The sequence below is a fragment of the Electrona antarctica genome (assembly GCF_951216825.1).
Source record: "Electrona antarctica genome assembly, chromosome: 6".
NCBI lineage: Eukaryota > Metazoa > Chordata > Actinopteri > Myctophiformes > Myctophidae > Electrona > Electrona antarctica.
This window is the reverse complement of record NC_136811.1, coordinates 3246579-3259015: the sequence shown is the minus strand read 5'-3', so window position 1 is coordinate 3259015 and position 12437 is coordinate 3246579. Positions and strand designations below refer to the sequence as shown.

At 41.1% G+C, this 12437-nt stretch overlaps 1 protein-coding gene across 2 annotated transcripts; it reads left to right on the top strand.

Moving 5' to 3' along the window:
* Positions 1-1469: 1469 nt before the first annotated feature.
* Positions 1470-9218, top strand: LOC306925520 (uncharacterized protein). 2 transcript variants are annotated; one of them, XM_079504390.1, is made up of 4 exons: positions 1470-1879; positions 3548-3643; positions 4743-4841; positions 6893-9218. In XM_079504390.1, the coding sequence occupies exons 1-4, from the start codon at positions 1579-1581 to the stop codon at positions 7915-7917; spliced, it is 1521 nt and encodes a 506-aa protein (XP_079360516.1). In that variant the 5' UTR covers positions 1470-1578; the 3' UTR covers positions 7918-9218. The 2 variants fall into 2 exon arrangements, with proteins under 2 accessions (XP_079360516.1, XP_079360517.1); XM_079504391.1 differs by lacking the exon at positions 4743-4841.
* The last annotated feature ends 3219 nt before the right edge of the window (positions 9219-12437 follow it).

Here is a 12437-nt window from a genome sequence, read left to right as displayed (position 1 = left end):
GGTTTGTTGCACTCCCTCTGGTGTTGTGGGTGTGGACTTCGTTAACATTAAGGAAGTATCTAGACAGGTACATGGGTATCTTGGTGGAGTATCGAATATTGTGGACCAGACCCATTGCAAGATGCTGTACTCTGTCGTCGACCCTAAGCCATTCCAGTCTGTCAAAGTGGGCAGGGGTGAGGTGGGTTCGGGGGGTGAGGCCAAGTAGGAGCCTGACCAGTTTGTTTTGGGAAGTCTGGAGCCTAGTTTTAAGGGCCTTTGAGGTGCTGTGGTACCAGGAGGTGCATGCATAGTCAAAGAAGCCTTGTACGAGGGCTCCTGTTAAGGTCTTCAAGGTGTTTTTGTTGACCAGTGAGGAGATCCTGTAAAGGAATCTTGTTCTTTGGTTGACTTTTTTGATTACGTTGGTTGCCATTTCATCACCGGAAAGATTAGCCTCCAGGATGGAACCTAGGTAGGTAATTTCATCTTTACGTGTGATAACATTGTCACCCACTCTAACCAAGAAGCCATTTGCCTTGCTGAGATTACTATTAGATCCAAAGAGAATGGATTCAGTTTTTCCCAGGTGTAAAGATAGTTTGTTATCAGCGACCCAGGTGCAGATTCTACCGAGTTCAGAGCTGAGGGCATTTTCAACCTGCAGTTTGTCCGAGACCAGCAGTGCAGTGTAAGTGCAGTGTAAGATTCTGAAGTCATGTGACTTGAGAAGAATGTCCCTTCTGGGAGGATTTGCATCAGCGTAACGGGGCACATGTACAGTAAAGTCGGGGACAAAATGGATTTAAAGATTTTAGCCTAAGCATTAAAATACGTTTATCACACATTTGGTGAGAACTGAAGCATTATAACTATACTATATAATTATATATAATATAATAGTTTGATTATATAATAATTTGTAACTGAAGCTGAATAAACATGGCGGGGGACATGGCATTTTAGCATACCTCTACTGAAAATCAAATGGATTCTTTTATATTGATTTTACTCTGAGGTACAAATATATTTTGTTCTATGGTAGAAAAGCTTTAAAAGTATAAGATAAGTATTTTGGAATAGTCGCCCCCCCCCCCCCCCCCCCCCCCACACGTTTGATCCAGACATATTTTAACGTTTATTCACAAAATTCATAACCTTGGTTATAATATGTAAAAAAAATAATCCTGTTTCTAAAACCTTGCTTTGTGGATCAATCTTCGAGTGTTGCGTTTATTTTACGCCCCACTAGGGGGCGTCTGGATCCTTTATTGCGCATGCTTGAACCAGAGTAATCTAGTAAGAGAGTGGCGACACGCTTTGATCTCACCGCAAAGCGGGGCGCCACCACGGGAACTATCCCATTGAGATAGAATGAGCACTTCCGCATTCCACTGTTACAATGGGAGTCAACGCTATAGTGTCGCCACTCTCTTACTAGATTACTCTGGCTTGAATCACTTCAACGTTCACCAATCTTCCTTGACGTTCACCCGGAAGTAAGAGCGGGTTGTTTTTGGTTGCCAAAAAAACAGTGCCTTTGGGGGCTTAACTTGTTTTTTCATCTCGGTGAGCAACAACAAAGAGCTCTGTGGACAAATGTCTCATAATAAAGGAGGTGAAATGTTTCAAATAGAGTCTGTACGGCTGTCGATAAATGAACACATGACGTCGGTGGGAGAGGAGATACTGTGCGTTTTGGAGGAACAGCAGCGAGACGATGATGTTTGCAACGTGAAGCTTAATGTCAGAGTGTTTGTGTTGGAGCGTCTCAGTACAGCGGCAAAGTTCATGTTCAGCCTCTTCCAGAGAGAGATGGAGACACTAGAAACTCTGCTGGAGAGACGAGGCAAACTGCTGGACGTGATTTTACAGCCACGCGTCAAACTACACAGAGCAGGTTTGTTGTTTAAGTTGCATTTCAAACATGTAGGCTACACACGTTTGATGGCTAAGGTATAGATACTAACTACAATAAGCTTAATGACAGTTTCATGGACCTTTGCCAGAACATAGGGTGACCAGAAGTCCCTCTTTGTGGGGAACAGTGCGTCGACTCTTCCAAGACTTCAGGCGTCCCACAAATTGAGACCATGGCTGTCCCACATTGTGACATCAGTGTCCAAAGGCCCTAATGATAGTTGACTTTCTGCTGTCTTTTCCTGCCATATGTGTTTTTAAGCCTGTTAAAATAACATGATAAATATCCCCTATAGGCTACAGTACCAAGGCCACCTAAATCAGCATTTTAAAACAAAATGTGAGATGCCAGAGGGGTTTAATAACAAAATCATATGAAATATTAGGCCTATATCAGGGGTGGGCAACTGACAATGTTACTGTAGAGCGCCACTATATTTCCACACGAGTTCACTCCAGAGGGCCACATTTTGCATATTACTGTTGTAGCAAAAATAACTGATCCACAAGCTCAAAATGCATTGCGGCACATTTTGAGCTTGTAGATCAGCCTTCTTTTTTTGCTATAACCTATTTGAATTGAAATCCTGAATAATGTTTTTGTTATTTTTTTATTGGACCTGAAAATTCACATTTTGATTTAATTTCAAATGCCTTTAATTCTAGTTATGTTAACTTCGTGAACTAAATACAAATACATTGGGTATAAAATAGATAACATTTTATTTGAATATCCATATCCAGGCATATCATCATACATCATCCAGGCCAATCCCATTCTGGCCAATCACATCCTATGTCCAGCTTTTAATGTTTGTGTTTAGACAAACACTCAAAACTGGCCATTCATTATCAATGGCATGTTTGTGTTAGGACAAAGTTTGTGTTTACATGACCACGCACACTAAAAGCTGGACATAGGAGGGGCTAGTGCCCCTCACAAATATGCATTTCTATGGAATATCTTAGTTACAATGAAATTGAGTTGAGGTGTTTTTTTTGTTTTTTTAGGGTAACTTATGTTGCATAATTGCAATTTCACACCCGAATCCCGTCCCCCGGGGTTGAAGCATGAAGTCTAGCAATCAGAATGCCTCTCTCAACAGGGATACAGTGAGCCTCTGTCCCTGCAGTGAGTGGGTAGTCAGGCTGCTCTCACAGCCCCCTCGGAGGCAGGCGGTCGGAGACCCATGCAACTACGTCAATTTTGATCATTTCGATGAAAAAACAAAACAAAGTACTTCATATGAAAGTGCAACTAAAAGATTTGGTGGGGGATAAATTATGTTTGTCGCTGATGCAGCCCCCGCACTTCTACCGGCTTGGTTTAGACTAGAGCCTAGGTTTCGTGGTGCGAGGCTGTGAGCGAGGGGAGACACGGACAGGGAGAAGTGGAAGGAGCCGTATGTCAATACAGTAGATTAGAGTACAGACTGCTGCATGACATCATCACAACATGTCGGGCCGTGTCATGTCCCCTTTAACCCATAGGACGTGTGGAGCCGTCCTAGCTAATCCAACCGATGGATTGCGAGGACGTGTACACATGTCCTAGCACATTTCCATTGATATCAAACGAAAGAAAAATATTCAGATTTGTTTTTCTTTTTTTGGGGGGTTGGCCTCTCATTCTGCACCTTCATTCCAGACCAGTGGGGGGTGTCCCGCCTGCAGGTGAAGATGAACTCTCCACAACCATCCAGGTCCGTTTCTGTTAAACAGGAACCTGAAGACCAACCGGAAAGTGAGTTTAATGCTCTCTCTCTCTCTCTCTCTCTCTGTTCTGTTCCATATATTGACCATTTAAAATAGTCCCCACAAGAATCTGCTGAGAAAAATTCTTGATTCCGCGGAGAACATTACTAATTCCGAGGAGAACAATCCTTGATTCCATGGCTTAGTTAATATTCTGCAGAGATTAATTTATTTAACCTAAAATGACCAGTTATCAAGCTATTTTTTTATTTTGTTTTAATAATCAAGTCAAATCTTTAATTAAATAGATACAATTAATTGTAATTATGGATGGGTCATGATAAAATATTCCAATATGTTTTGGGGATAAAAATCTAGGCTATTATTATTATTAATATATAATTATAATTATTATTATTCATGTTTTATTTATTTGTTTTGGTTGCAAAGGTTATTGTCATTCAAACCCTAATGTGGGTGTGATATTTATTCTTCTGCTTTAGCATTGTCACAGATTCAGTTTCAGTAGGAACCATTTACACAGTTTCAAGTCGGACCAGATATTATTAGGACGGACCTTATGTGCCACACTAATTATAGTCTTCCAGCCCTGTGAAGAAAGTGTCCTCACTCCTCACCATAAATGCTTATAATAGTACCTACTTATTACCACCTAGCCTACTGGTACCTACTGGTAGTAATAAGTAACTTTGTCATGTTTTTCGGACAATCCGCGACGTGACCCCGTTTTTCCTCTCGGACATTTCCCCATTGAAAATTCCGGGAGGAAAAAACGGGGACGCGTCCGGCCATTCCACGGCCGTTCTAGTATTCCGCGGATGGTCGAGAAATCCCCAGTAATTTCCGTGATCGCGCAATCGTGGGTTCCTGTAGGGACTAATAATTCCTGGATGGTTGTGGAGAACTCCTCTTCACCTGCAGGCTGGTCTCCACACACTGGCCTGGAATGAAGGAATAGAATAAGGACGTTGATGTAACATGGCTTGTAGATGAACGTTGTATAATTATTAATTATACAGTATCATATTTAAATGCTACATCATGCACAATGTACATATAGTCCAACTCTCAACCTTCATCTACAAGCCATGTTACATCAACGTCCTTATTCTATTCCTTCATTCCAGGCCAGTGTGTGGAGACCAGCATACAGGTGAAGAGGAGTTCTCCACAACCATCCAGGACCGTTTCTGTTAAACTGCAACCTGAAGTCCTTCTTTACACCAGTAAGTTTCGTGCTCTGTCAGTTTCTTTCTTTAATTCTCTTCTGTTGTAGGACTATCTCCTCATCAATGTTTCAATAATATAAAAACCCTGTTTCCACTCGCTTGATTTTGCATTTAATTTGGGCATCCTGTGGGAAAGTGCAGATTTTGAATGCTGGTATATTTTGCACCATCAATATCACATCCCTCTATACCTAGTCAAATGCCTGCATTGTTATCATGGCACAAGAGTGTAAACAGTGTCACCATACCAGTAGCGTCAAGCTCTGGCTGCCAATTACAACATCTATGTTTGGCTACTTTTGTACTGACTTTTTATGCTTTCTCATCACTATTTATCATTTCTCATCACTCACAGACTTCAAGTGAACATCCTAAGTCAGTGAGTCTGTAAGGGGGACATTGGAATTGGGCCAGAAAGACTGAAAGAGAAGAATTAGCCCTTCGCTAAACCCCATCCCAAAAAGCGATTGTCCAATGCCAATCCATATACGGTAGTTTAGCAACTGTTGCTATGCAGGGCAAGCTTTCGTCACCTCATAGCTGTCAGTGTCATTTTGCATGGCTGTGTTGTTGAACACATAGGCAGCTTAACGTCAGGACAGTTGTACGACTGACCACCTAGGTGATGGCAATAATGCTAACAGGGCTCCAGACTAACCTTTTCACAGGTATCACTAGTGCCACCAAGCTTTTCAGTTGGTAGCGCCACCACAAATTAGGTAGCACCATATTTGTCTTTGTATAGCGTGGTATTAATACATGACCTTATCATGCCCCCACATCGGGCGCCATTTATTGATGTAGCGGTTTCCACCATTAAAGGTTTGAATCATAAAAACCCCTACAAAGCTCACTGTGTAAATAACAGCAACCTACCTGTACAAAATATATAAATACTTCAAAACACTGTAAATGATTTCAACCCAACACAAAGTCACTCAATGTCAATGAAGTCAATACTCCACACACAGAAAGTCAGTTTAAGGTTTTGTATTGAAAATGAAATGCAGTTCAGTTAATTCACATTTATGTCCACCCCACATTTAAACTCCACTTCTGGTTTTCACAATAACCACTGTTGTAAATGAAAACTCCACCTCTGGATTTTGTTTAAACCAAAAGAAAACAAGGAAGGGTCCGTGCACATTTAAGGGCTTTTCTCAGCCGGCCAGGTAATTGTCGTGGCTTACGCTCTCGGGCCGTTATTAGGAAAGTGGCATACTGTGTTCCCCCTAGAACAAGGTACTGTAACAATAATGAAAATAAGTTTGTTAGTTCTTTATTGAAAATTATGAAAGGCAGGCTATACTGGAATAGGCCTATCTCACAGCCCGCTTTCCACGCCCACTTCCGGTAGATAGTGGTGTCATTTAACATTAGCATTTACACGTTTTTTTCTCTGGAGAATCTAAATACATTTCCTAATGTAAAAATGTGACAGACCAATATTATTATGAAGCAAACAAGATGGAAAATCAGCTCGAACAGATAGAACAAACCTTAGCTTGAGAAAACAAAAGTTGTAGACTTCTTAAATAACGTCTGTTAACATGTAGTGTCTATGGAGTGACGTCACGCTATCACCACTAGTCCCGAAAGGGGGCGTAAAAAGGGGGCGGGGAAATTCTGTGAGATAGGCTTATTGGATTAAGGTATGTGCCTTAATCAAAAGTGCTTTCCTATATCATTGCCCATGCACGATCTCTCACTCACTCACTCACTCACTCACAGACAGACAGACGCCTACCTCCTGAGCCACTGCCACCCCAGAATAATAAGTAATACTTTCTTGAAATCATATATTAATTAACAATCCCTATTTTGTGCATGTCATTAATGGTAAAAGGCTTCCAAACAAATCATACATAGTGAAAATAGCCCATTGACCAGCTCACAATGCATTGTTGTGAGCTTGCAGATCTGCTGTTGGCACACAATTGTTTGTGTGTGTGTGCATGTGTGCTTGTATGTGTGTACAGCTGTCTGGTCAATGGGAATTTTAAGTTTAAACATTGTAAATGTTTTATCTCATTGTATCTTTTGCCTAGACTTCCTGCACCTCCCTGTGTATATAGAGGAGGTTTCACCTGAACAGCAGGAGAGAAGCCCCAGTCTGGTCCAGGAGGAACCAGAACCTTCACACATTAAAGAAGAACAGGAACAGCTACTTCAAAGACCAGAGGAGGCTGATGGTTCATTACTAGCAGTGAAAAGTGAAGGTGATGATGTAAGCCGAGACACAGAACCTGTAGCCGGCACCTCAACTCAACACATGAAGACACAGGCTGATGTAGAGGACCGTGGAACATCACAGCCCACTAGTGATGACCAGCTCCTCTCTTCTCACCGTTCTGAATCTGACATCACTGAAGACAGTGATGAGTGGGAGGAGGATACCAGGGTGGTCAATCAGTCAGCTTTAAAAACATTGAAATCACACGTAACACAGCGTGTGAAAGGAGACGAGCTGTCCCAAGATGTGATATCATTTAAACAAAGTCACTCCATGAGGACGCACACAGGGAAGAAAAGCTTAATTTGTACGGAGTGTGGCAAAATGTTCACTACAAAGGGAAATCTGAAGGCGCACACAATAGAGGCGCACACAATGACTCATAGAGGGGAAAAACCCTTTACATGTACAGTGTGTGGTAAAGGCTATTGGCGACAGGGTCATATAAATGAACACATGATGACCCATACGGGGGAAAAGCCATTTACTTGTACAATTTGTGGCAAAGGCTTTGTTCACAGAGGTCACCTAAAAACCCACATGATGACTCATACAGGGGAAAAGCCCTTTACTTGTGCAGTTTGTGGCAAGGGCTTCAGTCAAAAGGTTCACCTAAAAGAACACATGATGACTCATACAGGGGAAAAGCCCTTTACATGTCCAGTTTGTGGTAAAGGCTGTAGGCGACAGGGTGAAATAAAAGAACACATGATGACTCATACGGGGGAAAAGCCCTTTACTTGTACAGTTTGCGGCAAAGGCTTTGTTCACAGAGGTCACCTAAAACCACACATGAGGACTCATACAGGGGAAAGGCCCTATACAGATTGTGTCAACTAGTCAAAGTGCCTCACAGGAGTCATGCAAGAACACATGCACAGATTGTGATCTAGACGCTGTGCGTTCTGACATTATTGATGAGATTGCCTTGTAATCCACTCTTCTGCCCTTTATTACCGATAACTGCATGTAGCTATGTGCTGTTTAGCGCTATGTGTTTAAATCTTTGGAACTTTATTACTGTTTAAAAAAATGCTGCTGATGACGATGTTGATGAAGAATGAAAAGGCGCGTCGTCACGGTCGCTGTAAATCCGTCTTTTATATAATTTGCTCAGTTAAGTCAAGTGTAGTTCAAAACCCAGTGTAATTCTTAAAATGACAGTGTTTGGAAAGTATCATAACAGACATCCTAAGGTATTTATTTCCCCCTGAGTTTCTGTTGGTAAGGCTGTAACTTTGTCACATGGCGCGGCTGATTCCAGGCATCACTTTAGTGGTAAAAAAGTACCTTTTGTACATACTACTACTACTACTAATAATAATATAATAACAATTTATGACCAGTAAGACGCCTAATGGCGAGAAGCAACCTCGCCCTAAAGGCTGAGGTTGCGTGCATCTGCCATGCCAAAGCGCTGGCGCATGGAGCATTAAGGAGCATGTCTTGAGTGTACAGGGTTTGATGAGGTTAGATCAACATATGGAATTTCAGAACAGGTCAACTCCATATATGGAGATCTAAGGGTGGTAGCGGGGATATTCTCTTGAGTGTGCAGGGTTTGATGAGGGCCGGGCCTTAATTTCCGGGCCTGTTGGAAACTTTGCCGGCTGCGGCTGCACTAATACGTTTGGTGCAGGCCCGTCTAGAGTTTGAATGGACAGGTATCAGTCAAAAGGAAGACATCGAAGAGGAAGGATGGATGGGGAAGGATCAACATATGGAATGTATATCCATATATGGAGATCTAAGAGTTTGTGGTCAGATGTAGAGTTGCTGACCAATATTGATGACATCGGGGATCTCCATATGGGCTTAATTGCGACAGCAGATCGCATTTACTATGGCATCAGGGATCTCTATCTCTGAGGTTACGAGACCTTGGCACCATATATGGGGGCTTTACCATGTATGGGGATTTTGAGTTACTGTCTGACGGACAAAAATGTACAATTTAATTGTAAATGCGACCTGTGGTCGCAATAACTTATCATTTTAATTGAATTTAACTAATTAACCATAGTATCAATTAACATGTTACCATTTCCTTAAGGTTTACAGGTTAAACACTTAACCACAAACATCCCTTCTTTGAATTTAAATGTAAGGCATTTGCTATTTATTAAGATTTGATGTGTGTATTACAGCCGTGTGTAACATTACACACGGCTGTAATACACACATCAAACTGCTCTATTATTTTAAGCCTATCTACAATTTAAACATTTTATTTTTTTGGTATGTAAAATATCGGACGTCGGGAAAGTATCGGGAAATATCCAAATTAATATATAACTCAGCAGATTTTATTTTCATCTAAAATGTTAAAGCCACAGTACAAATCCGGCAATAGCAGGCTATATTCCCCTTAATGTCAGAACCAGGACCAGTTTTGGTACAAGAAGGTGTGTCCAACATTGTTATTTATATTGTATGCAATAAAGTTCTGACAAGCAGCACAATCTTTGTAGCTGTCCACTGTGTGTTCACTGTGTGTTGACTTGTGTTGTTTGGACTGTCAAATGATGGCACAGAGAAAGCCTGGATCGTACTGGACATAAATATTCTGTGACTACCTGAAAGGTAAGGATAAATGTAAAATTGCAGGGGCAGAATTATTTATATATTTAGCTGGCAATGAATGAGTTAAGGAACCCAGATTTGTTTTAGATGTCTGAATGTTATATTTCTATATCTATCTAGTGACAGTTACACGTCTCCTCCACTAGGGAGCCTAAGGCATTAAGGTACAACGGCGTCTGGATCCTTATATTGTGCATGCTTGGAACCACGTTCGTTCACCCGGAAAGGATTGTTTTTTCATGGCGGTGAGCAACAAAGAGCGCTGGAAAGATGTCTCATAGTCATAAAGGAGGTGAATTTGGTGAAATGTTTCAAATAGACTATCTACAGCTGTCGATAAATGAACACCTGACGTCGGTGGGAGAGGAGATATTGTGCGTTTTGGAGGAACAGCAGCAAGACGATGTGAAGCTTAATGTCATAATGTTTGTGTTGGTGCCTCTCAGTAGAGCGGCAAAGTTCATGTTCAGCCTCTTCCAGAGAGAGATGGAGACACTAGAAACTCTGCTGGAGAGACGAGGCAAACTGCTGGACGTGATTTTACAGCCACGCATCAAACTACACAGAGCAGGTTTGTTGTTTAAAGCATTTCAAACACGTTTGTACACCATTCTACACACGTTTTTGAGGCATATACGGTAGCTACAATACAATTGAACTGTCATGTTTTTCCCTCATACAGTAAACAGTACATGTTTTCCCCCTTTTTTGCTTTCTTTATAGGCCTATAGGGCCTCCCAAAAAAGAGGACAGATGTGTGTGCCGTGCATGTGCGGGTCAAGGTTCTGTTTGAATTGAAAATTCAAATGTCAAAATAATCTATTCTCCTAAATTTAAATTGTACAAAATAATAATTTGGTCAATGTAATTTGCAGAAGAGCTCACCTCACATAGCTGTCGGCTTTGTAGTGTTGACTAGGGCAGGTCAGAACTTTTATTTGTGACACAAGTTCCAGCTTGGGCTGACAGATAATACAATCTGCTTCTCATGGTTGTCACGACTACAACAGTAGCCTACTTTTTCTACATTTCTATCTTAACATTGTCTGCCCTTGTATTCTTTCAAAATAGCGACGTGGAGTGCCCATCCGAGTTTTTGGCAAAGGCTGTGTTCACTTGTGTGATCTAAAAAAAACACGACTCATACAGGAGAAAAACCCTTTAATTGTGAAAGTTGTGGCAAAGGCTTTATTCAAAGGGCTGAACTAAAAAAATCACATGATGATTCATACAGGAGAAAAGCCCTTTACATGTGCAGTTTGTGGCAAAGGCTTTAGTCGCAAGCGTTACCTAAATGAACATACAATGACTCATACACGGGAAAGGCCCTTTACTTGTATGGTTTGTGGCAAAGGCTGTATTAAAATGCATGGAGGAAAACTCTAAGTCTTAAAACATATTACAAACGGCAAATTAAACAATGAAAACATAACTTGTGAATGGGAGGGAAGCTGTTCTTTATCAATTAACTCGTGTAACTTGTCAATGGGAGGGAAAGTTTTAGTGGACTGTTGTTTTAGGCTATGTTTCACTTTTATTGCTTTTCAGTTTTTTTCGGTACTTGCAGCTGATAGGTTACAGTTAAAACATTATGGGAATCAGTGTAGGTCCACAGTTGTTAGGATTTATATAGTTTTGTCCACTTTTATATTCATTTTGCATGCAATAAAGTGCTGACAAGGTGCACACTTTTTGTACTTGTCCGCTGTGTGTTATGTGTTATTTGGATTGTTGATTATCAGCACTTATATGGTAGGTCTCAGTACGAAGTGTTTTGTGTGTATACTTACTTTTTCTAGGCAAAGACTTCTGATACATGTTTAAAAAAAGGTTTCACTGGTATGAGTCCTTGGTGCTTCAATAATAAAATTGGTTATCAATTAATTCATACAAGAATTAATTGTATGTAATCGCGCTGCTCTAACTATCCAAGTCTGAACACACCTTAACACCTTCTGTCCTCACTGTCCGGGCCCGGGGACGGGGGGGTGAAAAACCTAACATCATGCTAAAAATTTAAAACTTGTCACCAAGTGCACAATCTTGATGATTTTCGCCGAATTTCCTCCCAGCTATTAGTGCTTTTTCTAGTTTTATCCTCGTAGCAATTTTTGTATTTACCTGTACTAGGGCTTCAAGCAACTAGTCGACTAGTAAATCCACTAGTCGACCTTGTTGGTAGCCTACTACCAATGTACACCGTTTTTAAATGTACAACTATTTAACCCCTGCACCCTTTGTTTTTACACATAATAGGTAGGAGGCCTAGTTAAACAACTAGTCGACTAGTCGACCAGAGATATGTAGGCTATACAGTATACACTGCACAGCAGATGTAAGGTGAAGATAATAACAATAAATAAATTGCCATGTCCCGATTGAGCTGCATGTCTTTTCACCAAGATCCACCAAGTAACATACAAGCCCTTTGCAGAGACATATGAGCTCATTTTAACACATCATTTGCGAACCACGTATCAATACGTCTTTAATTAGCCATGCGTCCGGTGTGGACCATGTATCCATACGTTTCTAGTGCTTTTTTATTGAATACTTTCATTCATCTTTTTACCCACCCGGAAAATGAAGAACCATCCCCCTGTCATTGCTACTTAGTCCCGCTCACGTGATACATTTTTTTTTAAAAAAGCCTCCCCCCTCCTGAAAACAGGACGGCGAGCCGCTTTACGTGTAGAAGCCAGGGTATCTAAAATGGACGCGCCCATGATCTAGTCAGTACTGTGAATAGAAGAATCACATTTCACCCAACACCATAA

Excerpts from the sequence above, each read along its gene's own strand:
- LOC306925520 (XM_079504390.1), top strand. The coding sequence starts at position 1,579 with ATGTCTCATAATAAAGGAGGTGAAATGTTTCAAATAGAGTCTGTACGG. Across the intron at positions 1,880-3,547 it reads CGTCAAACTACACAGAGCAG|ACCAGTGGGGGGTGTCCCGC; the intron begins GTTTGTTGTTTA and ends CCTTCATTCCAG. Across the intron at positions 4,842-6,892 it reads TGAAGTCCTTCTTTACACCA|ACTTCCTGCACCTCCCTGTG; the intron begins GTAAGTTTCGTG and ends TCTTTTGCCTAG.